The 17,955-nt window shown below is 38.8% G+C and overlaps 1 protein-coding gene across 1 annotated transcript in view; it reads right to left on the bottom strand.

Annotated features, from left to right (window-relative positions):
- Positions 1-462: 462 nt before the first annotated feature.
- LOC145982069 (mutS protein homolog 5-like) overlaps positions 463-17,955 on the bottom strand; it is a 120,467-nt gene continuing 102,974 nt past the window's right edge. Inside the window, exons 17-21 of the mRNA XM_083115662.1 lie at positions 17,480-17,629; positions 14,582-14,794; positions 8,019-8,156; positions 3,157-3,230; positions 463-785 (exon numbers count right to left, since the gene is read on the bottom strand). Of these exons, the coding sequence (XP_082971788.1) occupies positions 689-785; positions 3,157-3,230; positions 8,019-8,156; positions 14,582-14,794; positions 17,480-17,629 (672 nt within the window). The 3' untranslated portion in view covers positions 463-688. The remainder of the gene's footprint in view (positions 786-3,156; positions 3,231-8,018; positions 8,157-14,581; positions 14,795-17,479; positions 17,630-17,955) is intronic.

Here is a 17,955-nt window from a genome sequence, read left to right as displayed (position 1 = left end):
GTAACACCGGCTACATACACGCCACGCCTCTGGTATATAGTAATAAGTCATAGCCCCCCCAAAGGTGATGGTTTAGCGGTCTCAGCCCCCCCAAAGTTGATGGTGTAGAACATTTCAAATGTGTATTTTAAGTTAAGTTCATGTGGCACAATTCAGAGTAAACTTTACAAGAGAAGCAAAATAATACATTAGATCCTCTTAAGCAAAATTATTTGGGGGGCTCTACCCCCACATTGGGGGGGGGGGGTCAAGCACCCCAAGCCCCATGGAGTCGGCGCCTATGCTTAACACCAAAAATATCAAGAACGTAAAGCGATAAATTGCAACGTAATACTCAAGACATTAAGCTTTCACTGCCATAATGGTTTTCAGGTAAGTATTTTTCAAAATTATATGTTACATTCAGAATTTTTATCCCTTTTAAGAAGAAAAAATCTAAGGTTTGTTCAGTTTATAATACTTTATTGCACATGTGAATGATACAAAAGTATATCCAGTTAACTTGTAACAAATATGACACTTCAAACAAGTGTTGTGCAAAAAGAATACATGGTGACGATATAACTACAATATGCTCAAATTGTTGAGGGAAGTAATTGAATGTAACAAATTAACATTTTACATTAACTTATCATATGAGAACTTTTGCACATTTTTTAATAAAGAAACCAAACCAGCTCTTTTTGCCTCAATACTTTAGTTTCTTTTTCAGACTTCTTAAAAATTCTTCTGGGGATTGGCTACCACTTTCAAGAGCTATAAAATTATTTCCAAGTTCTTCACACCTGTTAAAGAATAAGATTATTGCAACTCAATACTTCAATGCTCAGACACATAGGCATGCGCATGGGGGCCCCCTAATCATGGACGTCCACAGATTTTTCCACCGAGGGACAAGCAAGGCATTTTTCCATAGGGCATATTACCCCGATAATAGTGTTGCCCCCTCAAAAAACACATCTTGAATTTGAAATTATCACATTCCTACATCCCCATTATAATAATTAATGTAAATTATTATGACTGAAATCAAATTATACGTGTGAAAATGTACTTTTAGGTTGACATTCGGTTTCTAAGGGGAGATGTGGCCATCCTTGTCCCCCCTTCCAGATGTCCATGCCCCTATATTATTATATTTTCACCTAGAAATTTAGAATAGAGGAATCTTATCCCTGTTATTAAACAATATTATACTCTTAAAGTATTTTCAAGCCAATGAAAGTTCAAAGCAACTATGGGGGAAGAGGGTGCAGTGGCACAACCTCAGGTGGCAGGGGGCACTGGCCCCCATACTTCGATGGAAATTTTAGGGGGGCAAACATGGAAGTTAAGGAAAGTAAGACTAGCAGGAAAAAACGATACTCAAGATGGAATTAGCTTCCAAGTCTTTCTTACATTATTTCTTCCAGATGGCGAAGAGCACCTGCAGGGGCACAAACTGCAATTGCCCCCTCGATTTCAAATTTTATAAAATAAAAATAAGTTTTGTAAAATTTTCTTGCTCATTTTGCTTGCATTATCTGCTTTTCTTGCAGTCTTGTCAACTTCAGAGTCGTAGCTAGGGGTCGGCAGGAGTTGGCCCTGGACACCGAACGAACTAAATGAAAAAATTGTAAAAGAGAATGCCATGACACTTTGGATCTGAAAATTTTCTTGCTTGCTTCACTCGCAGTTTGTTTTCTGTAATGCATTGTAAATTACCAGGGAGAGAAGTACTGATGTTAAATGTATTTCTCTTAAATGCATGAACAATTGTTTGAAGGAAAAGGAGCACACACATTTCAGACAATTGTTATGATTTTGCTGTTGGTTTGTTATGGAGTGGATGAATTGATTATATATATATGGGGGTGTGTATATACACACATCCGTCGATGCGATAAAACTTTAACAATGAGATAAAATTAGGTTTTTCTTTCCTGACTGTACTTTCATCAAGGGTTTAGCCCCCCTAATCAGAGGGTCTGCGAACGCCTGTGCTCAGACACACTTTCAGAATATAAGCTACTCTCATTAAACATGAGATGAATAGTATTTATAATCATACTGAAAATATGGAAACAAGCAATAAGTAGGAAATGAAAATGATGTTCACGAGCTCAAAATATTCCTTGTTTCATTGATGTCATTCAATCAAGACAGTGCATTTCTTCAGAATACAAGCCTTTGATTTTATTGTCAGAAAATAGTTAACAGTAACACAATTAACATATACGAGGGCCATTATTCTTATAGTGGCAACACTGTTGGCATAAGCTTGTCAGTTGTCGCTCCGACAACTAAACAAGACCTGATCGTCTTTTGTCCCAGTGACAACTGACAAGCGTTTACCAACAGTGTTGCCACTACAAGAATAATGGCCCTCGTATAAAGGGTAGTTATAAATTATTTAGCATATTTCATACTACTCATATTAGTTTGTAGTCTTTTTTGTAGTCTTTAACAGATCATGTTAAACAGTTTTATTTACAACAGGTGCGATAAGTCCATTTACCTGGGCTTCTCATAAATGCGTCTCTCACTCAAGTTACGTCCTCTACGGAGACTGGTAACCTTGCAGCCCTTTCCTACATTTGACACTTTCCGTCTCCTTACATTGCTGATACCAATGTCTTATGAAGTCCTTGCTAGTAGGATTATGGTTGTACTCTTAAGTGATAATGACTTTGAACAGTTATTTCAGATTTGGCTTAACGAAACCAAAGAACACACATGGCTTTCCCTTGTACGGCCATCTTGGTACTGAGGATCTCTACCTTACCACCATGGCGCCACATATGCTTGGTCGATGCTGATACAAATACCTACTGCCACTCCATTATTTGCAACAAAAGGGATGTTGGTTCAATAGCATGTTCTTTCTTAATTAATGAATCAAATGTACTCAATAATTTATGAGCACCCTGTATACATATATACACTGTTTTGAAAAATATGTATGAATTTTATAAATAAAAGCATGGGCTACCTGATTCTATAAAGGTATTCTTCACTATCTACATGAAGATAACGAGCTGTTTCATGTAAAGTGCCGTCAGTTAATTTGGTGAAAAAATTTACATAAATGAATATTTTTAGCAGTGTACATAATTTGAAGCATTAACTTTTTTGGTACTAATCAAAACATTAATGAAAAATTAGTCAATTACTTACATGCTAACTTTCTTTGTTATCTTATTTCTTGCTAAGCGATGAAGTTGTTTGTTATCATTTATGGCTTCGAGCACCTGCACGAAGAAAAATTTCAAATTAATATTATGGTATATAGGAGAACAATAGGGAAAGATTAATCCCTTCAGGACTTATCCTGAGTAAACTCTGGTGTCAAATTCTGGTCCATCTTTTAAATCCCAAGCTATTCTGTGTTCGCAACCATTTACAGATCCTTATGTATTTATCGTAAAAGAACTCATGCCAGGAGTTGGTCTGTTTCTATTTTTCTCTGTAGATCAGCGGCAGCTCAAGGGGTAGAGCCACCGTGCCATGGCACTACCCTCAGAAGAAACGCATACGGCGCCAAGTAAAGTTAAATGAATACATTGATAGTTTACAGACAAGGAGATTTGAATCTTGCAATCGGCGAAGCTGACGTGACGACTGCCCCAACCTCCTCACTGCATCACCAGCTGTTTCGTTCGTACCCTCGCGAGGCAACAGTCCGTGCCACGGAAGAGCTGGCCTAACCCATGGACCTAACCAAGTTGATACACGTACAGAGGGTTGAAGAAGTCTCAGCGAGGAACATTTCCACCATGAGCCGAAAACAAAGTGGCAGGGGACGGGGGTTAGCCCATAAGAAACCGTGCCCGTCTTCGCCTCGCACAGTTAGGGAACTTTCACAGTGTTGACACAGTTGCCACCTTCAGAGAAAAGTCGCTAAATATGACTAATTTGTAAGACGGGAAGTAATTTCTGCCTACTTTTGGAGAAACGAACCTAGTATTTTTCTAAAGTTAAATGAACATTTTTGATAATAGATAGATGCACCAAGAGGGCCATCCAGACTTTTTTAAAATATAAAAGTAAAAAATCCTATGATGATGCGAGTTTCCTTTGGCATTTTGACAATTTCTTTTCATACCAAAGATATTTTCGACATCCAGTTAGAATACGTGTGCATGGGGGAGGAGAAGGTGATTGGATTTGTTTTTCCCTTCCTCTTGTAATTGTTATATTTTTAGGGAAGTGTCCTGTAGTGTATAAAGATAGGTTAGTGAGCAAAGATGAATCGGATTAGTACGTTATTACTTAAACACACGTTGTTTTCCACGTCACCAAACGAGGATAAACATCTTGGCCAGTGGCGCAACCTCAAGTAGGGGGGACATTGCGGAGGTTGTTTTTTTTCGATTTCTTGATCATGTTGCCTCTACCTATCATAATTGCCGCCGGCAGCCACTGCTGTAGATGTTATTTAAAGCATGATAGCATATGTTTCAAAAAACTTGTGCCCTGGTAGAAATCTGCTGGTTAAAATTTTGTGATCAAAGTGTTGCATTAATAACTGTACAACTTTGAATATTGATTTTTTGAGTGATTCAGTTTGTGATCAGGAACTAGATTGTAAGGAAGAATTTTCAGACTCTGACATTGCCAGTCTAAAAATAACCCATGGTGCAACAGCCTATCGACTACCATCCTCGCTCCTACCTGCCGAGGTGGGATATCATCTGACCAGTTACGGACTTGTGAACCCACAATCGTTGTTGTAGGGTTCCATGACCATGCTACACTACTCATACATAGCTCCACAATTTCCGCACCGGCCACCGGTTCCATACACTGGCCGAAATCTCAGTTTGGATGATCCAAAAGCTGCTGGTATGTGATACACACTATTTCCTCCTTAAGTGGTTGTTTTTGGAATGAAAACTGTTATATTCACGGAAATTTCAGCCACTCATCATGCGGAGGGGGCAGCAACCCTAGGTCTTCGCTGGTAGGAAGATGTGGATACTCTTGAGTTTTGTTACTACTTTCATCATTAAAATAATAATAATATCCCATAGTTTTCACATTTTGGATATTTAACATCATTTTTCTAACTTTTTAGCTAATTGTGACTAAGCAAGAAGGTTCTGTTTTTGGAATACAAGAGGAACTCGATCTCTCGCAAGATATCTCTGGAGGGGGGGAGGGGGAGGGAGGGAGGGAGGGAGGGAGGGAGAGAGAGAGAGAGAGAGAGAGAGAGAGAGAGAGAGAGAGAGAGAGAGAGAGAGAGAGAGAGAGAGAGAGAGAGAGAGAGAGAGAGGTAGGTAGGTAGGTAGGTAGGTAGGTAGGTAGGTAGGTAGGTAGGTAGGTAGGTGCGTGCGTGCATGCGTGCGTGCGTGCATGTTTATATGTAATCTACACTCTTATATGTTTATTATTTGAATTATGTAAGCTTTCCTGTAATTGGAGATTCTCAAAAGCTGCAAACAAATAATTAAATATTAATGTATAAAAATGTCTGCCTGTAACACTACTGTTTGATATGAAATATATTTCTTCTTTATTGTTGTCACTTTCAAACAATAAGGTTTCTTTAATTCCTTTCACTGAAACCAAGAACAGTCTTTCATATTTTCTTTGATTTTCTATAGTTCGGTTATTTAAAGCATAATTTTTTCATATTATTCTAACAATTTGAAAACGTTAAACTCACATATTCACAAATTGCTAATATTATGCTTGCTAGCTATGTTTTTCTAGTGAAAACAGTCAGAACCATAATTTAGACTGATCTATATGTAAGAATCGTTCTCAGGCATTTATGTGTTAATTTGGACAGGACATACGCCCCTCCCCCTTTGTTCCTCATCTGTGAATTACTGAAGGGGACACATCCCCACTGACGATGCATGCCCCCTAAAAAGCCTGTAAAACATTGACAATATTTGTTTCAATTTACAGTATATTATACAAAGTGTGGTCGTAAAGTATTTCCCCGATAAAGAAAATTCATAGTGTATAAAATAAGAAAGTCAGAAACATGACTTTTGCGAGAATATGCAATGTTTTATCCCTTTTCAGTGCTACCATCTTTGAATAGCATTTATGGTACTGCTGTCCAAAATGGCATCTGTGCAATGCCTTCCCGCATTATTACATCTTTAATGCTGTGCTGACAAGTTATTGTTACTGATTTGCATTATTATACTTAGCTTTTTGTGCCATTTTTGGCTAATTTGCAAAGATGGGGATCAGTCATGACATGATGAAATTGATGAATAGACACTCACAAACATCCATTCCCAGGCCAGGATTTGAACCCGGGACCCCTGGCATCGCAGCGCAATGTGCTAACCACTCCAGCACGGGGACCGGATTATGCTGACAAGTGTCTGGTACACTATGCCCTTAACATGACCCCACATGAAGTCCAGTGGGGTTTATGTTAGGTGTCCTGGGTATCGGACCATCCATCCCAATTAATCTATTTGGAGGCACAGTATTAAGATATTCACGAACAACTTAGGCCAATGTGACGGAGGTCACATTTGTTGTATCAACCTTGTATTCTCTTAACATCATGGTGCCTGCAGCACTGCACAGGAATAGAAACTTGTGTCATTACTTTATGCATTGCAGCAAACTCTTAAAGTGTCCACTAATATTAGTATTTTGAACAACTTTTAATTCATAATTGGGAAAAGAGAGACGTGGTAGTATATAAATACGGAGAAACAGGTACTCACCCATCATGCACCTGGCTGAAAAACAGATACTCCACACTCCAGAACTACAATACATCCGATATGGAAGGTATGCGGATGACACAATAGTCGTATACAAAAAGACAAGAACTCACCCTTCTAGTGAGCAAGCTAAATAGCATCCACCCCAGGCTCAACTTCACCGTAGAACAAGAAAAACATGGTAAAATCAACTTCCTGGACATCACCATCAGCCGTGCAGTTAACAAATTCACAACCATTGTCTACAGAAAACTGGATGCAGGCAACCAGTACATACATGCTCTCTCTAGCCATCCCCCCAAGCAAAAAGCCAATGTGTGGCTGAAATTTTATCAAAGAGCCTTCTCCGACTGTTGCAAATAAGAGGATCTACGAGAGGAGATAGCCACCATCACTGAAATAGCTCTGAAACATGGCTACACTGAAGCACAACTTTCCACTTGGTGCAGTAAAGCGGAAGTACAGGTCAGACACACTAACTAACCAAAATCAACCAGCCACAATTAACCCCCAGCGGCCAATATAAATGGTTCGCCTTCCCCTACCATCCCACCACTTCCAACTGCATATCCAAAGCCCTTCTCCCATATGGCATCAAAGTAGCGCACAAACCCAATTCCAAAATAGCTGATAAACTGAACAAACACAAACAGTACTTCCTCTCCCTGCTTGATAAACCAGGTGTATACGATGCAGAGTGTGAATGCAAGGCACATTACATCGGCAGGTCCATCAGATCTGTCAATGAAAGAATCCAACAGCACCTAGCAGATGCGAAAAAAGCCCAACCCACAACTGGTCTTGCTAAACATATCAAATACAATAGCCATAAAATTCAAAAGGTTCGAGTCAAACACACTGCCCACACGCTCATAGACACCAAAATCAAGGAAAAGGACGCCATAATGCACTTCCTGCACAAGTTAAACATCGATAGTGGGCAAGCACACCACACTTGGATTCCCCTAAAACAACAGTTATCGCCCGGAAATAGCAGACAGCACAGACCCAGATGAACAGGTAACAACAGCACACCTAGTGGCAGCAAGAGAACTACAAACAAAAGACGCACGCCAAGCAACAGTACAGCAAGTTCCAACGAGGATTATAGCAGTGGCCACTGAAATTAATCAAAAAAGAAAAAAAAACAGCTTTGCGGACAAAAGTGAGTACCTGTTTCTCCATATTTAACTTTTAATTATTACTATTTTTAAGTATCAGTGGGAATCGGTTCAAAGTGTTATTGGCTCAACCCTAGTTTACATGCTACAAAGTTTATTTATCCGGTAAGCACTTTATGACGATGCTGTACTATATTCAAAATTATATAAACCAGACCTCTAAACTCCTTTTGATGATGGCGTTATCTATGCCTGCAGCCTCGGCGACAACATGAGCAAAGCTTGTTCCAGATTCTCCACTTTTCAGCTTGTACAAATACACAATCTGGTCGTTCTCACACATATGCTCCATTACCTGCATGTGGAAAGAGAAGATATGAAAATTAAGAACTTTACATCATACCAAACATACTATTCAAGAAATATAAGGAGGGGGGGGGGGAATAAATTCACTTTTGTTAGCAAAATCTTCATGCACAAAGCAACATGGAAAGATAACGCACACAAATTATGCTTTAAAAGGCAGAAATTATGGACAATACTATTACAAGGATTACTCCGATGACGTAACGGTTAATGCCGTTAACTGCAGTTCTGATTCGATTTGAGGCACATTGCACAGTGTTTTGGAACTCAATTTCTGCTGTACACAATGCAAAATTAAAACAAACTTCAACAAATTTAACACTACTCTTACAAGATGTGCCAGGGTGCGAAATCATTGAAAACTGGTGGTGGAGGGGGGAGCTGTTAATCTACAAACCACCCTCCCCCAAAATATGTGTATTATTAAAAGTAAAAATAAATTACTCAATTAAAAATATATTATCATCATTATTATTAATTACATAAATGAAATTAATATGTTACTTTTGTACATAGCTATCTGATATTGCAAAGCAGCTAACTCCTTTAGTAACTGGTTAAAGATGTTAATAAATTATGAAATAGTTGAAGTGGTTTTATTATGTGTAAGTTTTTGTTTAGTTTGTGCTTTATGTTAATATAAATCAATTAGATTTCATAGTTATTATTGTTTGACATTCTTGTTTTACTTTCATTGTGTCAAAATTATTTGGGGAGCTCTGATCACTGAAATAAATTAATGAATGACTCCCTCTCTCGCTTTTTTAAGTTTTGGCCTCAGTGTTCGGAATCTCGTAAAAGCCCATGAATTCTTCAAAAATATTAAAATTCTCATTTACAGTTCAAATGCAAAATGTCAATTGTTCACGGATGGATATGTCACAAGTTTCGTCAACCATAATAGCAAAATATTCCCGACTTTTAATATCTGCTACCACGGAGCGCAAAACAGATCTCCCTAATATATCAATGATCTCGTTCTGAATGTCATGTGAGAGCCATTTGTAGCCCGAACGTCCCATCCACTACCCTAGATCATGCACATCGTCTTTTGAAACTCTTTTTAGTAAAAATGTTAACAATACTCATAATTATATACTTGGTATATAGTAATAAGTCATGTGTTTTTCTGTCTCTACTCATAGCCCCCCAAAGTTGATGGTTTAGCGGTCTCCAGCCCCCCAAAGTTGATGATCTAGAACATTTCAAATGTGTATTTAAAGTTACGTTCATGTGGCGCAATTCAGAGTAAACTTTACAAGAGAAGCAAAATAATACATTAGATCCTCTTAAGCAAAATTATTTGGGGGGCTCTGACCTCACATCATTAACATTTGGTGGGGCTCGAACCCCCCCCCCCAAGACCCATGGAGTCGGCGCCTATGATTGTGCATAGTGATGTAGATTTGTTAACAATCTCTTGGGAGAGAATGTATTCAATACTCACAACTACACTAATTTGTGTGCATTTTCGATATTGTTCTTAGGAAAGTATTTTTGAAATTAAAAGTAATCGTTTATCTTTTGCTTGTTATAAGAAAAACTCTCTCCCCCGGAAAGTTTTGGTGGGGGGGATTTTTGAGGCCGATTGTTGGTGGGGGAAAATCAATCCCATCCCCTCAGGATGAATATATCAAGAAAAGGCGAAAAGTGTAAATAGGGAATATTAAACAAAAAATAAAGAAGTTAATGCAAATAGAATAAGAATATTGTCAACTGAATTTCATAATATAAGAAAGAACACTAAAGCATTGAAAAATTGCACACACACAAATAACAAATAACACTCTCATCAGACACTGGAAAAGTTTAAATTTTCATGGCTGCATCTTCAAATGCAGGGGAAAAAAAGATGGTGGAAACGGAAGTGGCAGGTCCAGTTCAGAAAAATGTGGTTCTCTTTCCAGGCTTCTCGAAAACTGTGAGTGATACGGTGTGGTGTGGGAGAGAGAGGGGGGAGGGAAATGATATGAGAAGAGATTTTTAGGAAGGGGGATGCAAGTGGGTTGGTTGGGATCCTTATTGAGTTTACTTTTAGGCCAAGGGGTGGGTTGCACTCATGTTGATATGTGGGCTCTCTTATCCCATCTTTTCCGCACTGAGGTGTTGATGATTTGGAGTAAGGATGATTGCTCCTCAGAAGCAGTAATTGAAAGGGATATTGAAATGGTTAGTATGGATGGCAACAGTGTAGTTCAATTTTCAAGGTGTAAGGACCCAACCAAAATTTTAAGTAAGTAAGAAGTTCCTCACTGTGGCCGTGCGGTCTAAGGCATCATGCTTTGTGCTCTGGGACGTGCACATGTTCGAGTCTCCAGGAGAAGGTGCTACAACTTTTCTCCTGAGATTTCGGCCTGTGTATGGGACCGGTGGCCAACCACCATCGTGAGGAAATTGGGGAGCTATGAATGGTTAGTGTAACCTGGTCACAGAAACCTACAACGACTGGGGGTTCGTCGCGCTGACCACAGGTCACTTTTTAACCCCTTAAGTGTGGAATTTGTTGAACAAGTCACTACTGGAAAATGTAGGTTTTTTGCTGCAAAATATAGGTTTCTTTCGTCAAATTCAGTATACGCCCTCCGCATTGTGCTGCTGTAGTGTGGAAGGCGTATATATATGCTTTATGTTTGTTTCAACTATATTCAATTCACTGTGGTGTATATAGTCACACAGACGTTTGGTGAGATAGTTCTAGCTGTAGTAGAAACAAAAAAATAGTAGCAATAGAGGAAAAAGACGAAAAAGAAGAAGACAAAAAGGAAGAAGAAGAAGGGAGAAATTAGTTTAGTCTTTTTCCTTTCGCTATTATTTTCTGTTTCTACTACACTTAAAACTATCTCACCAAACGTTTGTGTGACTATACACGCCACAGTAAATCGAATATTGTTGAAACAAACATAAGGCGTATATATACGTCTTCCGCACTGTAGCAGCACAATGCACGTAACTAATTTTTCTCTTCTTCTTCTATCCTTTTGGCTTCTTCTTTTTCCTCTATTGCTACTATTTTTTGTTTCTACTACAGCTAGAACTATCTCACCAAACGTCTGTGTAACTATATACGCCACAGTAAATCGAATATAGTTGAAACAAACATAAGGTGAATATATATGCCTTCCCCACTACAGCAGCACAATGTGGAGGGCATATATATACGCCCTCCACACTTAAGGGGTTAACTGGTTGAATGATCTCCCGCTTCGGGAGATGGGGGTGAGGCCAGCAGTCTGTAGGTAGGCCCGGGCGACCATGGGCTGTCCTGCTGCAGGTTATTATTGGTATTATTAAATAAGTAAGAAAGAAGGGAGGGAGCTCTTCTGGCCCTCCTTTCTTTTATCCACACTCCGAAATATAATTTTGTGTGGTGCTGTGTGGTTTCTACGTACACAGCTGCAAAATGGAAAGTACAAGTGTAAATAGTTTTTCTTGTATGTATGCATTGCTTGCATTGTATAATTATTTTCCTGTAGTTTACGGTTATTACAAGCGTAATAAAACAGTTTTTCTTTGTGACATTTCAGGTGAACACACGCTCCCTTCATCAGACATTTATTTTCATTTTGACTAAAGATACAGTTATAACAATGGTTAGCAATTTTTTAAACAAAAAGAATCTGTTATATAATGGATGTTGTCAATGTTACATTGTTGTAATATAGCAACTTAACTGTGAAAAGAAGCAATCTGTTATTTTTATTTCAGAAAAAAAGTTTTTGATCTCATTATTTTTTATTTAAAATTATGAATTCCAAATATCATCAAGTAATTCAAAGTCATCATTGTTTTCACAAAGTCTCTTGATGCCTTCTGTTACATTAAATTTTAAAGATGGTGGCTCACTCCATTTGTGAAAAAGAAAACTCCATACTGGATCTATGTTATCATTTTCATTATTTAATTTATTCCAGTGTTCTTCTGCAATGAACGAAGCTTCCCAGACATTCAACTCTATGTTTCCCGTCAATCCTGTTCTTGGGTTTAGATTTATAATGTCCAAATCGTGTTCGTGCCATCTTATTGCCATTTTCCTTGCTGTTTGTCCTACATAATCTTTTGAACATGAACAACTTATATTATACATTCCTGTGGTTTCCACATCTGGTAGAGAGTCTCTAATTTTGAATTCATTAATTGTACATTCCAAACTTCTTGAATCTTTAGTCAAAATGAAAATAAATGTCTGATGAAGGGAGCGTGTGTTCTCCTGAAATGTCACAATGAAAAACTGTTTTATTACGCTTGCAAAAACCGTAAACTACAGGAAAATAATTCTACATGTGTAAAAGTTTGGATATTTGTAAATGCTCTTGCCTAGGTTGCCTTTTGCCCCGTAGCCGGGGAAGCCATCGGTCATTTTCCCCCAACGGGTTTCCTGTTTGAAAGGTAACAATAGGACATTGCCCCGGTGGTTGGGGGCAGGTCGTTTGTCGGAGGTGTAAATACCAGGTTCTGACTTGTATTCTCATATCCTCAGGCTCTCAGATAGTGGCTGTCCCTCAATGGATTAAGGCAGTTTTATGGATGCATCGATACACACAGAGAGTATGCGCTGTATGTGTAGGGACCTCTGCATGATAAACTGCGTGGGCAGGTTATATTGAACGCAACTCCAACTGGAGGCTGGGAAACGGCGAATCAGCGATCAGTTGAATTTTCTTCGACTGAGATCGGGCATTTCGAGTCACAAGGTACCGAACGTTGTTAGCAGGACGAAACAAATGAGCGTTGGGTCAACCACATGTTGCCAAACATACCGTAAGGCGAGACAAAATCTTCTCGGCAACGGTATTGTCAGCAGCAGAAATTAGCGGGAGTTAATGGTACAATTGCACAGGCGGTCCTGGACGATGAACTTTCCGGAAGGACCACCAACAGGTTGGAATGCAGGCAGACACACAGTCATATAAGGACAACTGGCAAAAACAGAAGCATGCTTGGCAACGTTACTTCAGGAGAGCGATGCAATACCTTCGGCTTTCACTTGGCAAAGGAGTGTTGACACCCATCAGAAAACACGCCCCCGAAAATGATTGGGGGACAGGACGTGCTAGAAATAGCCATCAAGGTCAATTGCCAGTTGGAGTTGCGATCAGTATAGTGCTATGGTAAATAGTGCGATCGTAGAGTGAAGTCTTGATAAGTGCATTTCTCTGTGTGATTGGACAAAAGGCAACTTGGAGCATGTGTTATTGGATCTGTAATCGAAAGAGAGGTACGGGAGGTATGTGTAAATCAACTGTACATACAAGAGAACTGCGCGAGACGTTATTCTTCGTAACAGTGGTAAATGTTTACTATTTCCTTCCATTTTTAATTATCCACTCTTTTGGTTTATTTCCTATCTTTCATTATATACGAGGCGTATTTTTAAAGTAAGTACCGTTTTGAAATTCCGCCGCTGCAGCGCTGCGGTTGCTGTCCCGTGCATGCACACTGTGTACCTACATCTGTTGGCAAGCCACAGACGCCATTGCGGCAACAATCGATCGTGTATACATTTGCTTTTGCGTATTTAAAATGGCTCCGCCGATTGAGAATCCCGCCGACTTTGAAATACATGCTGTTATTCGTTTTCTTAGTGCTAAAGGCGTGAAAGCAGTTGAAATTCACCGTCAGATTTGTGAAGTGTACGGACAAGACATTATGAGTGATGGAATGGTATGCAAATGGGTAAGAGCTTTCAAAGATGGCCGAAAGAATGTTCATGACGAGGAACGGAGTGGGCAACCCTCAGTGATCACTGTCGATTTGGTGCAGAAAGTCGACGAAAAAGTGAAAGAGAACAGACGCTTCACGATTTCTTGGTTATCAGAGGAGTTCCCTGAAGTTTCAAGAAGTGTTAATCTATGAAATTGTTACCGAATGCTTAAACTATCGAAAATTATGCTCACGATGGGTACCAAAAATGTTAACTGTAGGCGCACAAAAGCAAACTTTTAGGTAGCGCCTTGACTTTTCTTGTCAAGATCTCATCGCATCATTTGGCTGGGAACAATTTGATCATCCTCCATACAGCCCCGATCTAGCACTCAGTGACTACCATGTATTTCTGCAACTGAAGAAGCATCTCGGAGGTCAGCGCCACGATGACGATGATAGCCTCAAAACGGCCATGTTGCAGTGGCTGGCAACTCAGGCGGCAAACTTCTATGATGACGGAATACAAAAGCTTGTTGTTCGATATGATAAGTGCCTTAATATTGGTGGCAATTATGTGAAAAAGTAGATAAAAGTGTGGTCTTTCATGTAACAATAAAATTGTTACAAAAAGTTTACTTGTTTTTTGTACATATCAAAATGGTACTTACTTAAAAAATATGCCTCATACATATGTCTTCTCTATTTCACTACATAAAATCCTATGTGAAGTTTAAGCCACTGTTTAACAAACTCAACCAAATTAAAATTTACCTGAGACTCAAAAAATCCCAAAGAAGACAAATATTCTTTTGTGCTATGAAAATGTGTAGAAACAAACACATGTGGGCATATTTTCTCTCTCTTAAGGAAGTTTATCAGACATGCAGCTAGAAGTGCTTGACCATCTACTTCAGATGTCCCCTTTCCAAATTCATCTATTATCACTAAAGATGATGACGTGGAAGAATTGATGGATAGTGACATCTGGAAAAGGAAGTCAGGATTGGGTTTAATGGTTTAATTACTACAAGCCAAGTTACATAATTTTTATTGTATTTTTCCTCATATAACCTACTTAATGTCAATATTTATAATGCTACAGATTAAGTTATATTATTAGCATGCAGCAACATTAGGCATTCTCCAAGGTAGCCACAAATATAATTTATATTAATACATTGATGAAACTTCACAAATTTTGAACTACTTTCAGAATTGTGCTATGCAGTGCTGGAAGTGAGGGGGTATATGGTGTGCTGCAGCTAGCAAATTTTCACAAAGCATCCCCCAGCTGTCTTATTGTCATCATTTATTTATTTATTCAAAGTTTCAGATACAGCACTTTTAAGGCCATTTTACATTGAAAACTCTAACAAATAACAAGAACAAGTCAAGATGGTTTAAGGTAAAAACAAGAAAAGTTAAATATAAACATAAGACATAAACAAGGAAACAAACAAAGATTTACATATTCATTCTTAGAGAAGATAGGAAAATGCTTTCAGGGGCAAAAATGTCTATGTTTATGGGTAAATTATTGTAGAACTGGGGCAGCCTGTGGAATAGAGCGCGCTGTATAAGGGAAAGCCTAGCTGTGGAGGTGTGGAACAATTCAGTGTTTCGGGTCGATCGAGAGGGAACTCTGAAGTTGAATTCTGTAAGAAGAAATTCAGATCTTAATTTCCCATTGATGATTTTATAGAAAAAATTCATATCGGCCATATCGCGTCGGGTCTGCAGTAACTGAATGTTCAAAGTAGTCAGGATGTCAGGTTTCTGAAGATGCCGCAAAGAAGGAACTATATGATGAACAATGGCGGTAAAGAAGCTGAGGACGGAATCCATGCTAGAAAGATTTGTATTGGAAGCCATGGCCCAGACTGGAGAACAGTATTTGAGAATCGGAGAGATGTTAAACCATAGAAGCAGGAGTGGCGATAGGGAGGGGGGCAGTTTCCCCCACTTCTTGCCCTCCCACTATGGCCTCTTAATGTTGACTTATCAACTAAGAGAAAGTAAACTGTCCTTGCCCCCCCCCCCCCCCCCATGTCCAGTTTTGGCACCCCATAGCTGTTACTGCATAGGACCAATCACAGCTAACCTCAAGGTTTATCAAAACATCTCCCCCAGTAACATTTCACACTTTAAGAGCTGGGACTATGTAACACAAGGAAGAACTTTGCATAAATATTATGACCAGTGGTGCAAGAACATTTTGATTTGGTGAGACATCCACATAAACAAACGAACAAACATGGACCATTCTATTTTGCAACAGGCCACATGCCTCTCAATTATAAAAATAAAATTTTCATAACCTTGTACTGCAGCAATGAAAAAAAAACTTTCACAAAACAATTCTGAATTTATTAAAAAAAAAACCATTATGGCTATTTTCAAGATAGCTTCTAGCCGATTTTAAAACAAACATGCATGGAACAGATTAGCTGTAGACGTCATTCTATCCTTTTACACTCATTTTAAACAGTTTTTACCAACTTATAACATCAAGCGGGACAATTAGTTCCACAATGCAGCACTTATGGAGGAAAATATTATCCTATGGAAACCATGATGACAATGAGACAACTGGGGGAATGTTTTGCTATAGTGGAACCACACACAAAAGAACCTGCGCAGATCCGCGACTCCTGTGCATCGTACTCCTGGATGGAGCATGCTTCCTTATGGCTCAAGTTGAAACGATGGATGGAAAAGTGCACGAAGACTTTGGTCGAAGGTTCCTTTCCTTGTGGTTGTTCTATAGCTGGTAGGATACCACCCCCCCCCCCATGCCCCTCACTTCGAGCACTGCCACAATATAGTATAATAGGTTGGTGGTGGTTTTTGATAGGACGGTAATGTAGAAAAGGGGAAATTTTTGCATTTACCTCCTCAAAATAAGATTCTTCGAAGGACAACATCTAGCCTCTCGCAAATGACTTGAGAGAAGTACAAGAGGTATGAAACAAATCAAAGTGTTTAGGGAGGTACTTTCCCCCCTCTCAAATATTTGATGCTCCATTACTGTTTCACTGACTATGATTGGTTGATTTGTTGTTTTAAGTCCACTTTATGCACAGAAAGGCTAATCGGGACTGGAACTACAGCTTAAAGTGGGATCTGAACCACTTGTGCCTCTGCTGGGTATCGAATCCGGGACCCCTTGATTACAAGGCGACAATGTTCACTGATTATGACATCACATATAGCATGTGCTAAAAAATATATTTTTAAAAAGAAAGTTAATTTATTTTTGTCAATATTGTTAATTGTTTTAAAGTTAATTGCTATTAGGGATGTGACAGATTAATCGGTACTCTATCGGTATCAGCTGATAAAGGCATATCGGTAAAATTACCGATTATTTTACTGATCTGATATATCTATAAATATCAAAAATTTAGTGCAATTTTTAAAAAAGTAAATGTCTAAATATGCAACTTCTTTTGCACTGCAGTCACCTGGAAACAAACATTAATTATGGAGGTCAATGAACTATTCGGATTCTTCAATGACCATTTGGAATTGTACAGTATATCGGATCAGTAGAATATCGGTTATCGGTACTTTATCGGTATTGGCCAAAATTTCATATTGGCCTATCCGTAATTGCTATTAAAGGCTACATGGTTGAATGTATGTTTTGTTAGTATCTAATTACAGTACCTGTCTGATGTCAATCATAAAGGATGACAATTTTGTAGCAACGGATTCAAGATCTTGTATTCTGGTGTGTATGTTATCCAACATCCCAATCTTTGCAGCTTCTGCAGGGACAAAACTGCCAATATGTGCCATGAAACATATTAATGCAACCTGTGAAACAAACGTACAAGTGAAAAGATAAATACTGCCATGTAAAAGTTCATTTCAACTTTCAACTCTGTATTAGACCAATAGAAAGGCAAAAGGTTTGAAACTGGGAAGCCAAGCCTCCACCACTTAGATCGCCTAGCTATGCATGGTAGAGCACTTTTGTTAATAAAAGAATGTAGATGATTTTAACTGTTCACTTGGGTTGAACAGAGAATAATAGGAGAAGAAATGTAGGTGGCTGAGGGATGCACCAGTTGGACTGTCAGCGACACTGGCTGCTACTGTCAACGATGCAATAGTAAAGTTGTTACTAAAAAGGGGCCTGC

The sequence above is a fragment of the Lepisma saccharinum genome, chromosome 30 (assembly GCF_977018435.1).
Source record: "Lepisma saccharinum chromosome 30, izLepSacc3.1, whole genome shotgun sequence".
Taxonomy (NCBI): Eukaryota; Metazoa; Arthropoda; class Insecta; order Zygentoma; family Lepismatidae; genus Lepisma; species Lepisma saccharinum.
This window is presented reverse-complemented; position numbering and strand designations above follow the sequence as displayed.